Source organism: Nelusetta ayraudi, unplaced genomic scaffold (assembly GCF_046127955.1).
Source record: "Nelusetta ayraudi isolate G7.1 ecotype Tasmania unplaced genomic scaffold, CSIRO-AGI_Nayr_v1 ptg000056l, whole genome shotgun sequence".
In the NCBI taxonomy this organism is placed as follows: domain Eukaryota; kingdom Metazoa; phylum Chordata; class Actinopteri; order Tetraodontiformes; family Monacanthidae; genus Nelusetta; species Nelusetta ayraudi.
The window spans coordinates 2150921-2169699 of record NW_027466106.1 but is presented as its reverse complement, the minus strand read 5'-3'; the positions used below and the strand labels follow the sequence as shown (position 1 = coordinate 2169699).

Below are 18779 nucleotides of genomic sequence, written 5' to 3'. Positions count from 1 at the left end.
CAGCATGAACGAGCGGATGGACTCGATGCCCATCTGCATGTTGACTTTAGGAGGGTGAAGCAAGAGCGTCCTGGAGAGTGCTCAGCCCCAGCAAAGTGCGCACGGTCGCGAGCGTGCTCAGCAGGGTTCCCGCTGGCCTTGTTTGTGTTGGAGTGACTCAGTGAAATGTCACCGTACTGTGGGAATGTTTGTGAAAAATGAATTGCGTCTCTCTGACGAACCACGCATGTGCCCCGCACGAGTCAGTGGTCCAAAATTTATCAGATAAACTAGTTAGAAACCTGAATCCCTTCTGCCTATGACTAGATCAGTTATAGTATTGACGCAGAAGCTAAATAAGGCCAATGACACGAATCACGGCGTTGTTATGGAACTCTGACTTCTGGTATTAACATGGGTGTTAAAAAAATCCTGGGGTTTTCCTTATTGTTTTTGTTATGTTTATGCTCAGGATTTCCTGTCCGTTCTCTTTAAACTTGGTGCCTTTGAATCCATACTTCTAAGTGTAAATCTAGCCGCTAGGCTACACCTATCAGACATAGCTGATCCAGACCCTGTCACCCCCAACTGCCTCCTAAAGGGCCGGTTTGACTCATGACTACCCCAGATTGCTTACGACAGTCCAGAGATCCTTGGTCGCCGGCCACAGACAGAGACACAACCAGGTGCTGGCAGACCAGTTCTGGAGGCACTTCCTGAAGCACTATCTACCTGGACTGCAGGTCCATCAGAAATGGCAGACTGGAGCACCTGACCTACAGAAAGGAGAGATAGTCATGATCTTTGACCATCAACTTCCTTGAGCATTCTGGCCGGTTGGGAAAATTACTCGAGTTTTCCCTGGAGCTGACCAGCATGTCCAGTCGGCAGAGGTCCTGGTGCTGGGCAAGAAATATATATGTCCCCTGGTGAAGGTCATCTGGCTAACTGCCGCATACGATGATGACCAGAAAAGGGCCTGAGCTTGAGAGTCAGGGCTTTTTTTTTTTTTTTATTAAGTATTCAAATTCATATGTGAATTTGGGGGCGGCTGTTAAAAAGGCCTCGGGTTTTCCTTCTTGTTTTCTTATGTTTATGCTCAGAAATACCTTCCGGAAGGGAAGAATTTACACTTTTTAGTATGGATTCTAAGGCACCAAATTTAAAGATTTTAAAGAGGCCAAAGCGGGGACTGTCCTATTTAAACCCGACAGCGAATCATGCATTTTTGTTGTTCTACACTTCTTCAGTTGATGCTGTGTTGTTTCCCTGGTTCCTTCTAGGTATGTAGTCTTCGAACCGCTTCCGGTCTGAGTAAGTCCAGAGTTCTTACCGACTCACCACGATTCAAATTTTCCAATCACCCAACGCTATCTTTCAATGGGTTAATGTGACTTTTTTATTTTTATTTAAAACACTCAGAAATTGTTTCAGTGAACCCTCTCCTGTCAGAAATTGTAGATGTTGATAACGATGATTTATTTAACTGTCAGTGGTTTTGATATTTTCTTAAGAAAACTAATACGAATGGTTTGCCTCTTTGCATCAGAGAACTGATTTCATGATTTGCGTTTGAATGTGTGCCCGTGAAACTTAGATTAGGTTTATTATCTTTGAAGGAGAAAACACAAAATTAATGTCATGAGAAACACAACATACCTTAAGGCTGGTCAACAGCGTGCGCCTCATAGTCATAAAAGCAAGTTTTTCTCAGATGTTCTGTACTTGCAGGTAAGTCAACATCCAACATCCGTGAACACAAGGAGCAAAATCCTACATGAACACCTGATTCAACAGGGCAGAGTACATTGTTTTTTCTCAGAGGCACAAGACACATAGTGTGTGTTTCACAACATGCCCTGACTTATCTTCTATAAACATTGTTGGATGAGTCCATTACAGGAAATAAAGAGTACTCAAAAAATGACATTTAATGAAGGAGACCACAATCACTGGTCCTCAATGTCGTTTCTTTTCCTTTTTTTTTTTAGTTTTGGACGTATTGCAACGTTGATTTACATGTGTTAATTTTTCATCAACAACATCAAAGCTTCGAAGCTTCGAAGGATATAAAAGGAGGAACTTTGTAGCCTGTTGTTTATACATTTATTTGATAAGTAATAAAATAAAATAAAAAATACATTCAATTACATTTCTTTTTAACAGTAATAATAATGATGGGAATAAGTGATGTAACCCTTTAAGAAAATTATCAAAACATATTTGTGGAAAATGTACCATGTGTGGAAAACATCTAAATGTGCAGTAAATGTGAATTTTTATCATACATTATTTAACCCTTTTTTAATAACTCAACTCAAGTAAGACTACATCATGTGTCAAGCACAGAGTTCATGCAGTTAACCCAGTTGGTGTCAATGTGCCAACTCTAGGGGGCACAAGAGGAAAACCTGTAGGATTAAACTCAAAAGAGTCAAATGATTCTCATTGTTCCATCACTTTAAACCCATATCTGTATATTTAATTTTCTTTATTCAAATAATAAGTAAAACATAAATGAAATAGCACAATGATTATATATTAATAACTTAAAATATAAAAATACATATGTAAAAAAAATAAATAGGAGTGCAACTTACATCTACATTTATTCAGCGTCTAATGTTCACTGCAATGGCTTTGCACCAAAGCAAGTCCTGCACTCTTAAATCCTGTGCAGTGAAAGATGTTTTTTTGGAGAAGTTGTATGTCACAAGTCACCTTCAGCAGGTGTTGCAAACACGAGATCTGGTCATTTTTAAGTGACTAAAATTGCTGACAATTAAACAGCCTTTGGCAATCACTCTTTGTGTTGACTTTATAGCAGTTAAACAGGTGCGTGTTTCTCAGCAATTTATCAGTCAATGTCACACATGCATCATATAATTTAATGGCTTCATAGAATTTTCCATCCGCTGCAGGCTTTATATACAGCAAGCAAGCGGTGGTGTTCAGCATCTGAGGCGGGAGGAGAACACATTCACAATGTGGACGCTCTTCTTCTGTGCTGTGATCGCCTCTTACGGAGCGCAAGGTAAGTCCACTAATCTCTTATTGTGTTTCCGTGTCTGTTGAGTTTGTGCTTTTTTTCACTGAAAGGCCCGCCGAGTAGGATTTGGCAACAGCTGATGGTTTTGTGAACCGAGTAAAAGCGAATCCCTGTTTCCAGGTCTCCCCCTTGAGGTCACATCTTTCTCATAACAGCTATGACGTCGGTGTAAAATAAGAAAGCAGATCACTGTACTGCAGATGCATGGCGGCACAAATGTGCTTTTTTTCTGTGTCTTTCATCATGGTAGAAAGTCTTGGGCATAAGCATCATTGTTAGTTAGACAGATTTATTTGGCCTGATTCAGTGCTTTATCTTAAACTGTGTGCTGTAGCTGAACCAATCAAGTTGTGTCTTAAATTGATTTTTTTTTTCCTTCTCTGTCAACACTGTCCAGCAGCCAACAATGGCTACTGGACATCTACAGGTACATCCAACATCCTCAAATATGTTACTGTTTGATGGACACAGTCTGTGACACAATTCATCAAAACAAACTATTGCTCAACATGAAATAGATCTGCATTTTCTTTTTTTTTTTTTTTTTTTCTGAGAATGTATTAAATAGTCACCAGGAATGTTGTCGACTTTCCTCTTGACTGTACTTGTTTCAATGTGTCCTCACTTCTTATTGTTTTTTTTCTTTTTCATCTCAACTCCAGGAGAGGCAACCACTTCAGGTACTGAACTATGAAACACACAAAATCTCAGTGTTTGATCTTGACACTACAATGTGCCGTCACTTGCTTGCTTTTGTGCATTGCTTTTTGTAGCGTGCTCAACCTGCTTCTCTCATTTCCTTTTATGAACCATCTTCAACACATAACAAGACATATAATTCATCAGGACAAAATATCGCTCACTGTGACTCTCCTCTGTAATGTTGCGATGTTACCTCTCCTTCATACATCATCTAATTTGTTCTATTGTTTGATGTAACAGGTAAAAATTGCTCACTCAGGCTTGTCTTCACATTTTTTTCTGTTTCACATCTCTCTGCTCATCAAGACAACCACAAGTACCCTTGGGTGCATATTCTCACCAATAGCACTCTGCTATACTTGCATCCTTCCACATCCTGCTGGTATTTACTTCTGTCTTTGTTTCTAATTAAAATCAGGAGCGCCCTGTGGAGGCTACCTGTATGGCAGCAGTGGCACATTTTACAGCCCCAACTATCCATCCAACTACGGAAACAATGCAAACTGTTACTGGTACATCAGACCAGGCCGTCAAATCATACAGCTGGACTTCCCCTTTGTGGAGTGAGTAACTGTGTGCCAAATTTGTTGGCCTTTCTTTGATGACTGCTTAATGAAGCTAGATGATCTCAAGCACTCATTGAAACTCCTGTTCTTCTTTCACAGCGTTGAGAACCACCCATCTTGTGGTTTTGATGCCATTTATGTGTATGATGGCCCCAATAGCAACTCCAGACCCTTGGGCACGTTGTGTGGCAGGAACACATCCACCTTCTACTCAACTGGTTCCTATTTGACTGTCCGCTTTAAGACTGATGGATCTGTAACGCCACAAGGATTCCGTGCCCATTACAGAGTTCTGTGTAAGTTCACACACTTGGTTGTGAGCTGTTCTGCAGCTAAAGAGATTTGTTGCAAGGTGGTGCTCGATTAAAACGGGGCAACATTGTTACATTAACATTAGAGCAATTAACAGGCACTTCAGATCCTCAGTGGAAAATAATGTCTGTTTACACCAAAGTGGCTTTGGGCAGAGTTCACTTGAGTATCAAACTGCTTGATGGCCCTCGTGCCATTAATATGAAGGACTGGGACAATTCCAGTCTGCTTGAATGTGATTGGTCGAAGTTTTGCCCAGTTCAGGTGTTTTTTCCCACTCCCATTCCCAAACTGCTTTCCCTGTTAACAACCCACTGCTTTCCACAGGAAACCAAGTTCTCATTTTAATCATGAGTGGGTTTTTAGCTGTGATGAAACCCAGCGAGTCTCACCAGAACTTGTGAGTCTTGAGATTATTTGTCCCGCTGTCTCCGCAGCTCAAGGCTCCTGCAGGTACAACTGTGGCTACCAGGTTGGAAGCTGCTCTTGTTCCAGCAGCTGTCAAAGGAACGGGAACTGCTGCTCTGACTACAGAGGTAGGTCTCCTGAACGGCTGGAGCTGTGGTGGCTGTTTCCACTCTAAAAGCACACACTACTCCAGCTAAAGACGGCTGGACTTTTAAGTTTGAACTGCCAATGTCTTCAGCTGATCACTGCACAAACACAGAGCATTGTGGAAATGACACCAACGAGCGACAAATAACTTCAGGTGTTGTCAAATAGTTCTTTAGTCTTAGCATGGAAACCCCCAGAATCGCTACTGCCCTGCTGGTTTGCAGGATGCACATGGTTTACATATCAGAATGTTATTTTCTTAGAACAGATGTAAAAGGCTAAATGTGATTTTTATTTGTTCATCATTTAGATTACTGCTCTGCTGATGCCACTGCTGTCACCGATGCTACTGATGTGACCGATGCCACTGATGTGACCGATGCCACTGATGTGACTGATGCCACTGATGCCACTGATGCCACCGCTGTCACCGATGCCACCGATGTCACTGATGCCACCGATGTGACTGATGCCACTGATGCCACTGATGCCACCGATGTGACCGATGCCACTGCTGTCACCGATGCCACCGATGTGACTGATGCCACTGATGCCACTGATCCCACCGATGTGACCGATGCCACTGCTGTCACCGATGCCACCGATGTGACCGATGCCACTGATGTGACCGATGCCACTGATGTGACTGATGCCACTGATGCCACTGATGCCACCGCTGTCACCGATGCCACCGATGTCACTGATGCCACCGATGTGACTGATGCCACTGATGCCACTGATGCCACCGATGTGACCGATGCCACTGCTGTCACCGATGCCACCGATGTGACCGATGCCACTGATGCCACTGATGCCACCGATGTGACCGATGCCACTGCTGTCACCGATGCCACCGATGTGACTGATGCCACTGATGCCACTGATGCCACCGATGTGACCGATGCCACTGCTGTCACCGATGCCACCGATGTGACCGATGCCACCGATGTCACCGATGCCACTGATGTCACCGATGCTACTGATGTGACCGATGCCACTGATGTGACTGATGCCACTGCTGTCACCGATGCCACTGCTGTCACCGATGCCACTGATGTGACCGATGCCACCGATGTGACCGATGCCACCGCTGTCACCGATGCCACCGATGTGACCGATGCTACTGATGTGACCGATGCCACTGATGTGACCGATGCCACAGCTGTCACCGATGCCACCGCTGTCACCGATGCTACTGATGTGACCGATGCTACCGATGTGACCGATGCCACTGCTGTCACCGATGCCACCGCTGTCACCGATGCCACTGATGTGACCGATGCCACTGATGTCACCGATGCCACCGCTGTCACCGATGCCACTGATGTGACCGATGCCACCGATGTGACCGATGCCACTGCTGTCACCGATGCCACTGATGTGACCGATGCTACCGATGTCACCGATGCTACTGATGTGACCGATGCTACCGATGTCACCGATGCTACCGATGTCACCGATGCTACCGATGTCACTGATGTGACCGATGCCACCGCTGTCACCGATGCCACTGATGTGACCGATGCCACTGATGTCACCGATGCTACTGATGTCACCGATGCTACTGATGTGACCGATGCCACCGCTGTCACCGATGCCACCGATGTCACCGATGCCACTGATGTGACCGATGTCACCGATGCCACTGATGTCACCGATGCTACTGATGTCACCGATGCTACCGATGTCACCGATGCCACTGATGTGACCGATGCCACCGCTGTCACCGATGCCACCGATGTGACCAATGCCACTGATGTGACAGGTAAAAATTGCTCACTCAGGCTTGTCTTCACATTTTTTTCTGTTTCACATCTCTCTGCTCATCAAGACAACCACAAGTACCCTTGGGTGCATATTCTCACCAATAGCACTCTGCTATACTTGCATCCTTCCACATCTTGCTGGTATTGACTTCATTCTTTCTTTCTTATTAACAAACAGGAGCGCCCTGTGGAGGCTACCTGTATGGCAGCAGTGGCACATTTTACAGCCCCAACTATCCATCCAACTACGGAAACAATGCAAACTGTTACTGGTACATCAGACCAGGCCGTCAAATCATACAGCTGGACTTCCCCTTTGTGGAGTGAGTAACTGTGTGCCAAATTTGTTGGCCTTTCTTTGATGACTGCTTAATGAAGCTAGATGATCTCAAGCACTCATTGAAACTCCTGTTCTTCTTTCACAGCGTTGAGAACCACCCATCTTGTGGTTTTGATGCCATTTATGTGTATGATGGCCCCAATAGCAACTCCAGACCCTTGGGCACGTTGTGTGGCAGGAACACATCCACCTTCTACTCAACTGGTTCCTATTTGACTGTCCGCTTTAAGACTGATGGATCTGTAACGCCACAAGGATTCCGTGCCCAGTACAGAGTTCTGTGTAAGTTCACACACTTGGTTGTGAGCTGTTCTGCAGCTAAAGAGATTTGTTGCAAGGTGGTGCTCGATTAAAACGGGGCAACATTGTTACATTAACATTAGAGCAATTAACAGGCACTTCAGATCCTCAGTGGAAAATAATGTCTGTTTACACCAAAGTGGCTTTGGGCAGAGTTCACTTGAGTATCAAACTGCTTGATGGCCCTCGTGCCATTAATATGAAGGACTGGGACAATTCCAGTCTGCTTGAATGTGATTGGTCGAAGTTTTGCCCAGTTCAGGTGTTTTTTCCCACTCCCATTCCCAAACTGCTTTCCCTGTTAACAACCCACTGCTTTCCACAGGAAACCAAGTTCTCATTTTAATCATGAGTGGGTTTTTAGCTGTGATGAAACCCAGCGAGTCTCACCAGAGCCTGTGAGTTTTGAGATTATTTGTCCCGCTGTGTCCGCAGCTCAAGGCTCCTGCAGGTACCACTGTGGCTACCAGGTTGGAAACTGCTCTTGTTCCAGCAGCTGTCAAAGGAACGGGAACTGCTGCTTTGACTACCTTCAACTCAATTATTAACAACTTTATGAGTTTTTATTGTTTGTGTTTATTCTTGAATCACAGGAATGAGAAACAATGGAAAGTCTTTGTAAGAAATGAATGAACAAATAAATATCTGCTAGTCTCACTTGATTAACTGATCCAGCATCCTCACCTCTGGAATGTGTCTTAACTGATCATTACACTGAAAAATGATTAAATAGTTGTCTGGAAATCATGTGGCAGCTACATCACTATCCCACCATAACACTCGTGTTTTCTTGTCCATGTGAAGCTAATCTGACTTGTAAATACTCTGCTAAACTTGAATTCTTCCACATCTCGCAGACTATGATCTCTCATGCTTTGACCGTTCAGTGCTTGTCAAGATGAACACTCTGCAAAACCAAAGCGCTTTTAAGGCATTCAATGGAAGAACACTTGTGTTACCTTGTCTGTCTGCAGCTTCTGGCTGTGGTGGCTCCCTGTACGGCTCTGGCACCTTCACCAGCCCGAACCACCCCAACTACTACTTTGACAACACCTATTGTGTCTGGCAGCTCAGGGCTGATTACGACCAAAGGGTCTACCTGTCCATATCGTACCTGCAGTGAGTGGACTTTTTTTTAAATAAAAATGTATTTACATTTTTTTTTTAAAATAATCTTTAGGTGTAAATAAGCAGCTCTAGCAGCTACAAATTGATACATATTGAAAAATATAGATATTCTTATTTTTAATTTGTTTTCTAAATATGTGTTTTGTCCATTTCTGAAGTGTTTCGCCTGGGGATCCGGCAAAAAAAGTCACAATTTTTAAACTGTTCTTACTTACAGTTAGCTTCTTTTTTTTTTTTTTTTTTTTTTAAAAAAACCCCAAACAAACAATCAAACAAACAAACAAAAAAAAAAGAAAATTAACTATGCCATTTGCTTCATGCATCTGATAGTCAAATACATTGAATATTATAATTATTAAAAAAAAAAAAAAAAAGAAGTCTTAAAATTTTGGAGCGGGAAGAATTATCCAGTTGAATAACATCCCCACTTACAGTCTACACAACCATTTCTGAATGAAACAGATTGGAGAACTGCTGCAGCTGCGACTACATTAGTGTCTATGACGGGCCGAGTGTTGGCTCAAGACTGCTGGGGACAGTCTGCAACAACAGTCTGGATTCCTTTTATTCATCCTCCAACTACTTAACCGTCTTCTTCCGAACTGATGGATCAGTTGTTGGCAGAGGATTCAGCGCTGACTTCATAAGCACTTTACCAACAAGCTCAGGTGCGTGCCTTTTTGGACCTTATATTGGTTAAAAACAATAAAGAAAGAATGAATGATTGAATGAATGTGTTTTCCCACGGCAGGTCAAGTGAACTGTTCTTCAGACAACATGAAGATTGTGATTGAAAAGAGTTACCTGGACTCTCTGGACTACGCTGCCGACCGCCTGTATCTGGACGACCCAAACTGCAGACCTTCGGTCACCAGATATCAAGTCATCTTCAGTTTCCCCATCACCGCTTGTGGCAACGTTCAAAAGGTGGGAAAATTAAGGCGTACTTTCCCGGTACTTTTGCCCCCAAACTACTGCAAAGTGTGATTTTTTTTTCTCCACTAATCAAACAGACTGAAAATGGCAAGGTGGTGTACTCCAACACTCTCCGAGCCTACGCCTCAAGCAGCGGGGAAATCTCGCGCCAGTCCAACCTGAAGCTCAACGTCACCTGTCGAATGGAGGAGGACTCTTTGTCGCACATCATGTACCTCGTCCATCACCGCGGAAACAGCAGCATCGCCGGAACAGGCCGATTCAACACCAGCATGCAGTTCTACACATCCAGCAGCTACTACTACCCGGTGAGCTCTGCACGCGAACGCTAGATCACCGGGTAGTACAGGGGTCGGCAACCTTCGCTATCAAAAGAGCCATCTTGCCCCATCTGCCGTCAAATAACATTCACCTCGAGCCAGGGGGCGTTATATTGCCTCTTTAAGAGGGTGACGGAGAGGCGTTATTTGCACCTGCATATCATTAGCGCAAAAACCTTTGTGAATACGACGCAAAGATGCCGGAGATAGTAAGTGAGTAACTCGAAGCAGAAGTTCAACTTTGTCGTCTATCCACACAGTCTTTTTGTGAGCGTTCCTTGCCATCTTCGCAGTGCTATGTTAGTTAGCGAGCTGCTACAATACCGGGTACTAGGTCTTCATTTCTGCCTTTAGGAAGTAAAACCACAGCACCACATGAGGCCTGACGTAGGTACTTCCCAGCGTTTCCGTGTACATGGGGATATTATTTTTGGAGAAGGCTTCCTGTAATCCTTTTTTTTTCTCCCCCAAATGCTTTTCTTAAGACACTCGGTTTAAAAAATGTCCTCTTCATGTAAACAGGGCCATAAAAATGGCTAAAATGTATTTCCATGTTATTAGGTTTTGGGTTTTTTTAACGGTAAAGTGAGCCACTGCAGAAGCGTAGGAGGTTGACGGGACAGTGCTGACGCTGCTCTCGCTCTTCCAGGTCACTCAAGCCCCGTACGAGGTGTCGCTCAACCAGAACATGTACGTGCAAGTGGACGTGAGTGGGCCCAACAGGGAGCTGGTCCTCGCTCTGGACACCTGCGTGGCCTCGCCGTCGCCTGACGATTTCCACACCCGAGCATACTACCTGGTCCGCAACGGGTAAGACGAGTGTCCCTTTGCGTACCCACTTTACTTCCTCTGTTTGACCACTCTGTGGCAAGAAAACTTTATTTTCTCACCATCCTAACAGATGAAGATGTTGTGAGATTCATGTCTCGGTAGACGTGGGGAACTGTTTTGGTAACTCTGTCCATCATTTTCCCTGCCAGGTGCCCAATGGACAGCACCTACAATTCCACTGTCAGTGGCACCACAGACATTGCACGTTTCAGTTTCAAGGCCTTTCAGTTCCTGCGAGCCAAAGAGTCGGTTTACATCCAGTGCAAGGTCCTGATCTGCCCGTCCAGCAACCCTTACCGCTGCCAGCAAGGCTGTAGGAGGCGTGTGGCCAGAGACCTGGGCTCTAAACATTACACCAGAACTCTGGTCCTAGGACCCATTCAGCTTAAAGGTCAGTTTCCTCGTTTCTGTGTGCCAACAAAATGGCCGATCAATTAAGGAAGTTATGGCGGCATTGAAAAATTAAAAGATAATAATAAAACATTTTAATATTGATTTTCAGCAGAACCAAAGCTGGCAGAGGAGAAGGCCCAAGAGAAGGAGGCTTGATGACCAATACGCCTCTTCTGTTATCTAGACTAATCAACACTGTGTCTTTCATCTTTGGGTTAATGGGAAAATGGGATTCTGTCTTTTATTTTTCTTCTACTTTTGTCACAACCTGATTAAATGCAAGCATCTCCAAAAGACAACCAACCAGTGTTTGTTTCTTCATTGTCATTCAGATTTTTTTTCAGTTTTTTGTTTCTCTACATAAACGCAAAGACGGACAAATACAAGAGAGAGTTTTGCTCAGTTATAAAACACTTTACTAATAAATTTAAATAATTCAAGTCACAACAGAATGATTTGCCTCTCAAGAGGGGAAAGAGTGAGCACCTACGGGCTTCACTGGAGACCTATGACACACTGACAGAACATAAGGCAGTTAGCATTGGTGACAAGGAGTCGGTCCTAGAAACGGTTACTATGTTCTTCAAGCATGTTGCTACGCAACAGACAACAGTACCCAAGACAAAGAGTGGTCAGGCTTAAGCAGCAGTCTTACTGCAGCGTGGTTCTGCGTTTTGACACTGAACATCCATCCAACCACTCTTAAATACAATACTCAGTAAACATTCAGGAGGGCACTGAGACCCATGGAATAAACGCCGAATCTCAGTGTTTATCACAAAGATTTGTGGTTTTTTGTTGTTGTTGTTGTTGTGGTTTTCCCACTGCTACGTGGCAACTCTGGGAACTACCCAACAACACTAGACCAGGAACAATTGCCCTTAACATACAGACACTGGATATTAAAGTGACTTTGTACTATATCAGAACATCAGAATACCAAGATGAAAAAAAAAAAAAAAAAAAAAAAACAGAACCCAAAACATTTGGACAAAGAAAAGTTGCCACTCAATGGTCCACCAAGGGGCACTACGTGGTGGAACTGAGAACCAACACCGCTTCTCTAAAGTCTTAGGTTATCCACTTTCTTAATCAAAACCCATTGATGAAAAGTTCATGGAATCTTTTACTGCAGCTGTCACCCAAATGGAACTCCTTAGCTGCATGAATGGACTGGCATTTTGGCAAGCAAAGTATATTTTTAAATCTCCACAGAGATCGAAAATGGCCAAAACATTTGCCTACAGTTATGAGTATTTCCACTGCAGTGACAGGACAGGGAAACGCGAACATCTCAGGCACCAAAAAGAAAGAAATATCTGTAATGTGCACAGCATGGAAGTAATTTCAAGAAGGCTAATCTGGCTCTGTGGGGGAAATAAAGTTCCACTGCATCATTGCTGTGGGGAAACATGGGGTTTTGTCTCTAGATTGGTAATACATTTTTTTAAAAAGAAAAAAGAAAAATTGGTCGGAAAATTGCACGTGTACGATCTCTTCAGTGTCTTCCTGAATTGCTGCTAGAAAAGTGGATACATTATTACAACAGCGAACCGTCGCAATGAGGCCACAGGACTGGTATAAAACGGTCACTTTCTAAAAAGGGATCAGATTGTCAGAATAACTGATCTGTAACAACTTTCAGCAGTCGGTTAAGATCATTCAGGTGATTGAAACTTGGATGTTCGCTGTTTCAGGTCCATAATAATTGTAATACTCAAACAGACCAACTTGTTTGTACAGGTCCTGTCTGTGCCGGACTGATAGTAAATGGGGAACTTCTTCACTTTTTAAAACACTGATTATCCTGTTGTAATACACACAAAACAGACATGATACAAAACAAAGCCATGTGGATATTTGCTATTTTTCCTGCAAAAGTACAACTTTCAAAGGCTAGGCTACATAAAGGCCGAGTATAAGACCAATAAATTACTGTGGCAATGCCAAAACAAAGCCGCCTTGATATAAAAATCCTTTTCAAAAGACGCCGTGAAACTCCGCCGCCGTCACTTGTGCTGCCCGCGGGCGAAGTGGCACGCAAAGTCGTACTTGCTCTTGCACTTGTGGCCGCAGATGTTGCACTGGAACGGGTTTTCGTAGCCGTGGCAGCCCATGTGGATGGTGTAGAGGATGTTGTCGGGGAAGTAGATATCACAGTGCTGGCAGTGGTGCAGAGCGTGCGGCTCCTGCAGCGGCGCGGACAGGCCCGCCGCTGGCGTGCTGGGCCGACTGTTGGAAATGCTTGGGGTGCTGGTGCGCCCGCTGTGCTCGCTGCAGGGCCCAGCACCGGGGCTGCAACTGCTGTGAGGAGGCGCACGCGGTTCGGGCGTGATGGGGGAGGAGGAGGAGGCGTGGGCCATGCTGGCCACGGGGGCCGTGGCGGGGTGCGGCTGCTGGATGAGGAAGGGCTTCTCGTCCACCATGGACTCCGCCCCCGGAGACACGGGGGGCTGAGAGTGGGACTGGGACTCGGACGGGAGACTGGCCAGCTGGCCTGCCAGGGTGGACAGCTGGTTCAGAGGGTTGTCCATGACCACGTCGTGGCGACGGTGATTTTGCTCCGACTGGTGGCCCTCGGCCCGACTCGGCCCGTCGTAGGTCTCCTGCCGAAGGTGGGGCAGCTCGTGCGAGAAGTCGCTCACGTCGTCGCCCTTGTGCACCACCATGGACGGGGGGCTGAAGTTGATGAGGAGTCGGCGGCCGTAGCCGAAGGACGTGGCCTTCTTCTGCAGGACGCTCAGCATCTTTTTGTGCGAGAGCGAGCGAGCGCCCTTCATGGGCAGCAGTTTGTGGCGCCGGCGGCGGTGGTGCGACAAGTTGCTGCGGTCGCTGCAGCGGAAGGAGCACAGCTCGCACTTGTACGGCTTCTCGCCGGTGTGCGAGCGCATGTGGGCTTCCAGGTGGCGCTCGTAGGCCGACGCGAAAGGGCACAGGTGGCAGCGGTGAGGTTTCTCTCCTGCGGGTGGAGGAGAGCAGCGTCAGTGGCCAAGCTCGGGCCGCCAGTATTTCCCGAACAACAGACGGTGGACACTTACCCGTGTGGATGCGGATGTGCTCGATGAGTCTTGCCGTTCCCCGGGTGGCGTAGTTACAGTAGCGACACTTGAGCTTCCCATCGTAGGTCCTCTCAAAACCGTCCACCAGTATGCCTGAGCTGTCCTCCAGGGTCACGTCCACTGACGGGTGGTCCAGGCCGTTTCGACTACAGTCTGCAGACAAGATTTCTAATTATGGCCCAAAAATATACAATGATGGAAATGTTTAGATTGGATCTTTGGCTGACTTTTTGGATGAAGTAGCCTCCTCTCTAAGACCAACGATACATTACCATGACACAAAGTGAGTGCATCTACAATAGCCATTTCAAAAAAAAAAAAAAGAAGAAGAAAAAAAAGTTGTTCTTATTGTAATTTCATGTATCACTACACAATAACATGTATCTATATACAACGACATGTTTATATTTATACATATCATACACTAATGCATGTCCTTCTGTATTTCTATATTTGAATTATTTATACTGCTATAAGAGCTTTGCTGTTCACCCTGGTCTGTTTGCCACTCACTCTCTCTCTCTCTCTCTCTCTCTCTCTCTCTCTGTATTTCCTTTTCACCTCAACTGGTCAAAGCAGATGATCAACTCATGTTACAACATTACAGCGGGGGCAAATATTAAAAGCATAATTTCACAGTAGACGCAAATAAAGAAAGAAATCCGATTTGAAAGTGCAAATAGCGAAGTCATCACCTGGTGGCAGCTCATCCGCTTCTTTGACGCCGCTGACGGAGCCTGATATCATGTTGACATGTTGAGTTTGTTGGCTCAGATACTCTTGGAAATCCTTCACAAAGTCCAGCGTGTCCGGCTTTTCCTCACCCATTGAAAGAAATGGGTGTCGATTTTAAGCCAAGTAGATGCTGAGGAAAATGCGCGATCGACATAAAAGTTAGTGGAATAATCATACAGCAAAACGACGGAAGGTGGGATAAAGTCAGAGGCAAACGTCAAACCAACATCACAGGAAGCGCTGAGCTAAAGTGATCAGTGTTCGCTAGCAAAATGATATCCGCTGACACATACCTAGATTTATAGTGTAGAGCGCGTCGTTTCACAAATTCGGGTTTCTTCCTTTCCTGTGATGTCGCGGATAAAGTGGACAAGTTATGAAAAATTCAGCGGATCCGTGGATGAAAGGGAAAACAAAACACAAATATCGTAGTCGCACCTATGCGCCGCTCCGTATCGTCGTCATGTTGTTGTTACTAGAGCTACGTCCGCTCTGGTAGCACGGCTGCTAACTTTAGCTTATCTTGGAGAAAGGATATGTATCTTTCTTCGCGACGCATTTATTAATGACATGGCTTGAAAGCAGCTTAGTTAGCCAAGTACAAATCTGACCAGTTCGCAATGTATTTCAGTCCCCCTACTTGCTCCAAGTCACCGGAAAACATAGTTTGCTTAATCAAAACAATAACGCCGTCGGTAGGGGGGTGAAAGTTCATGGTGTGTGCACCAGCAAAATGGTCCGGCAATACGATTGTTGTCGGTAGTTCCTACCACTGAGATGCTAAACACTTTCTCCAAAATTTCTCTTAGATATTACACGTCTGAACATGTGGTGTTGTTTTTCATAATGTCCACTGTTGAGCTCGTGAAAAAGAAATGTTCAAGATTATATGGATGTGAAGCAGTAGTGGTGCCAGGTTATCTTTAAAAAAAAAAAAGAAGAAGAAGAAAAAAAAAAAGAAGACCACAAACACAGAATCTGTGGTTGATATGAACTCCATTGTAAAACATACATAGTATAAACTCATTAATGTAATTTAAAGCTTATTACAAAAACAAATATGACATTTTGAAAAATACAAATAATTACACAATTAATTTAAATTCGATCCTTCACTGGGGTGGCCGAGGTCCCTTAAAGATACGGTCACACCCATGGGGCCAATGAGGCGCAACAATTGCATTACTTTCAGAAGCGATCGGCTCATTCATGTTTAATCACAATCAATAATTTACCGGCAAGCGCCTGGTGGAGATCACGTTGCCCCATTTGTGTCAAAGTTGTTGGAAAACCGCTGAGGAGAAGATGACAAATGAGTAGGTTGAACGAGACAGCTGTATCCTTTTACCACATCACACTGCCACTGGCAAGTGAGTTATGACAGTAAAGCGAGCCTGGTTCCAGATTGTGCCTCATACTGCAACACAGTTAAGACTCATTTGGCTCTGAAAATGAATGTATGCATTATTAGCGTTGTATTTTTGCAAACAATATACTGAAACTGACCCATTTCAACCACATCAGCGATACCGTTCCCTTGAAAAGAGGACAATTCAGATTATGGACACTAGATGGCACACGTGTTCACAAAATAGATTATCTGGCACGCTATGTGAGTCACCACCACTGTTGTATATGAGGAAAGAGGCAGAGCTGAGGTTAGGGCTGCCAACCACCCCCTTAAAATACAGAATTGTTCCGTATTTGACAATGAAATAATGCGTCCCGTTTTAAATCAATACGGGACGTGGTTTTCCCGTATTCCTGAGTTGTCTTGAACGTTGATTTATTCTCGATGCAAACTTTTTTGATTTTTTTTTTTCTTCTGCTGAGGTCAGTTTAATATTGTTTGTTAGTATGAACCTGACTCCACGGGTTTACACACACACATCGTGGATTTCAATGTGAAGACGCAAGCTCAGCGCACAGAAAGCAATGACAGGAGTGATGCTGACCGCTGACTGTTGACTGTCAGCGGTCAGCCTCATCAGTTGCAGCATGACCAGCAGGAGCAGCAAATTACATCCTCTCCTAACAGCCTGCACACACTAATGTTATTTTATTGCAATTTAATTACGCTCAGGTTTCCACCGGGGCCAGGTCCCGCTGAATAATTTACACGCAGTCACAATGATTTGTCGGCAAGAAAAGACAAAGTGCACACCTCTCCCGATTTGTCTTCAACTGTTTTGTTGATATGAGCTACACATGATCCAACGGTGTGTTTCTGACTCAGCATTTCACCGCCGTTACAACCAACAAGTTCTTTGTTTTGAAGACATCACTTATAATGGCTGAACACATTAACAGGGAATAATTGCTCAAGCTTGATTTTGCATTAGGGACATGTCGGCTTAACGATATATTAAGCTTTACTTTAAAAGGGCAGTGGACATAATGAGGCAGAGAGCAGGTAGTACCGTATTATAGCTTAACAGGTTTGGCATTTACATCAAATAACACTGCGCTCGCACTGATGGAGACTTGGATCGAAACAACTTCCTAAAGAACATGCAAGTTAAATTGTGCTGGATGTGAAATGGGCCCATTTAGCTGAAATTAATAGAACACAATACTCAAGGTGAAGTCCAACAAAGTAATTCTGTTGCAAAATGTTGGTGTATTTGGATTAGATAGTATGTTACTCATTCACTCAACTCTTTGTATAGGCTTAGGCCGGATTTGAACTTGAATTATTACAAGAATAATCCAAGTGACATGTGCCAGTCTGAATAGGCACGCTGCCACTTGCAGAATGGGCTCGGGGGCAACACCTGTCTTTGAGAAGGTAGCAGTGTTATCCACTTGCCCTGATCCATGTTTAAAAGAGCAGAAAGAAAGGGCTCCCTCCTCCTCTTAACCGCTTGATTTACAGGCTGTTTGTGGTTTAACGCCACACAAGACAATTGATTCGCTCCTCCTTCTCGTGAAAGAAATTGGAATTTAATTTAGAGCCCAGTCTTAAGCAGTTTTTAAAGACTTGGTGTCATTTGTTGGGCCTGTGTAAAAGCTGCATTGGAGATTACCCTCCTGGAGAAAGCCTTTTTAATCCGAGACAAGAGCAGCCATAGTAACGGTGGGCAGGAGCCTCTCGGAGGCAGAAAGGTGAAGGGGGACTTTGACAAGATTTATTCTTCTCTCAGTGCAACAGTTTCTTTCTTGAGGTCCCCCCGCTCCACGAGGAGCGTTTGAAAAAGAGCTGAGAGATGGGGTGGATAGGATAAAGGAGGTATATATTAAGCTTTTCTTTCCTCTCGCCACTTAATTTCCTTGCAGGCGCGCCCCGCGCCGTTGTAATGAATGTAATTGCCGCCTTTGATGAGAAGGCTATTATCTGGATCACACTTTACATGGGCAAACAAGACTGCCCCCTCCGTCTACCCCCACCCTCCCATTTAACTCGGCAGTGAGACCCCCCAATTATGCAGGGAACAAGTGGCTTTTCATAAAGCCAGCGTGTTGCTCTTGATTGGTGAGGCTTGGAGCTGGTTACATATGGACAAAGGATAGATTAGACGTGATATAGGCACACCAAAAACCCCATTTCCTTGATTAATTTCCTGGACAGTCCACAGAAACGACCCACGATGCCCTCACCGATTTTTTCTTTTTTTTTTTTTAATCTTTCCTTTAAACACAAACGCTCACCTTTTGACGGATTTGGCCGCTTGCTGCATTGAGTGGCATTTATTTATTTTTTGGCAGATGCTGGCTGTCGACAGATTTTCTGTCTTTCACACACACAGGTGTCCATTTGGTACACAGTGTAAACACTGCAGGCTTAAATTGGATAAACAGTTTATATCTT

At 44.6% G+C, this 18779-nt stretch overlaps 2 protein-coding genes and 1 long non-coding RNA gene across 4 annotated transcripts; 2 read left to right on the top strand and 1 right to left on the bottom strand.

Moving 5' to 3' along the window:
• Positions 1-3476: 3476 nt before the first annotated feature.
• Positions 3477-11480, top strand: LOC142896565 (scavenger receptor cysteine-rich domain-containing protein DMBT1-like). The gene is made up of 12 exons (XM_076038285.1): positions 3477-3498; positions 4149-4293; positions 4396-4592; positions 5046-5189; positions 6326-6928; positions 8457-8688; positions 9160-9365; positions 9449-9624; positions 9711-9950; positions 10561-10763; positions 10934-11175; positions 11287-11480. Exons 1-12 carry the CDS (start codon positions 3477-3479, stop codon positions 11331-11333), a joined length of 2457 nt encoding a protein of 818 aa, XP_075894400.1. The 3' UTR covers positions 11334-11480.
• LOC142896552 (uncharacterized) lies at positions 7086-8100 on the top strand. Its single transcript, XR_012928372.1, has 3 exons — positions 7086-7252; positions 7355-7551; positions 8005-8100. It is a non-coding gene; the product is annotated as an uncharacterized LOC142896552 (long non-coding RNA).
• A 90-nt stretch (positions 11481-11570) lies between the features above and the next one.
• On the bottom strand, positions 11571-15708 carry ikzf5 (IKAROS family zinc finger 5). Of its 2 annotated transcripts, none has more exons than XM_076038264.1 (4): positions 15265-15708; positions 14932-15101; positions 14216-14389; positions 11571-14136 (listed from the first exon to the last, which is right to left on the bottom strand). In XM_076038264.1, exons 2-4 carry the CDS (start codon positions 15062-15064, stop codon positions 13187-13189), a joined length of 1257 nt encoding a protein of 418 aa, XP_075894379.1. In that variant the 5' UTR covers positions 15065-15101; positions 15265-15708; the 3' UTR covers positions 11571-13186. The 2 variants fall into 2 exon arrangements, with proteins under 2 accessions (XP_075894379.1, XP_075894380.1); XM_076038265.1 differs by having other exon boundaries at positions 15583-15692.
• Positions 15709-18779: the final 3071 nt, after the last annotated feature.

Bases quoted from the DNA above. Each gene is read 5' to 3' on its own strand.
- LOC142896565 (XM_076038285.1), top strand. From the start codon at position 3,477: ATGTTACTGTTTGATGGACACA. The intron at 4,593-5,045 runs GTAAGTTCACAC...CTGTCTCCGCAG, and splicing joins TGCCCATTACAGAGTTCTGT to CTCAAGGCTCCTGCAGGTAC. The intron at 5,190-6,325 runs AAAAGCACACAC...CCGATGCCACAG, and splicing joins GTGGTGGCTGTTTCCACTCT to CTGTCACCGATGCCACCGCT.
- ikzf5 (XM_076038264.1), bottom strand. From the start codon at position 15,064: ATGGGTGAGGAAAAGCCGGACACGCTGGACTTTGTGAAGGATTTCCAA. The intron at 14,390-14,931 runs GTGATGACTTCG...TCTTGTCTGCAG, and splicing joins AGCGGATGAGCTGCCACCAG to ACTGTAGTCGAAACGGCCTG. The intron at 14,137-14,215 runs GTAAGTGTCCAC...CTCCACCCGCAG, and splicing joins GCACATCCGCATCCACACGG to GAGAGAAACCTCACCGCTGC.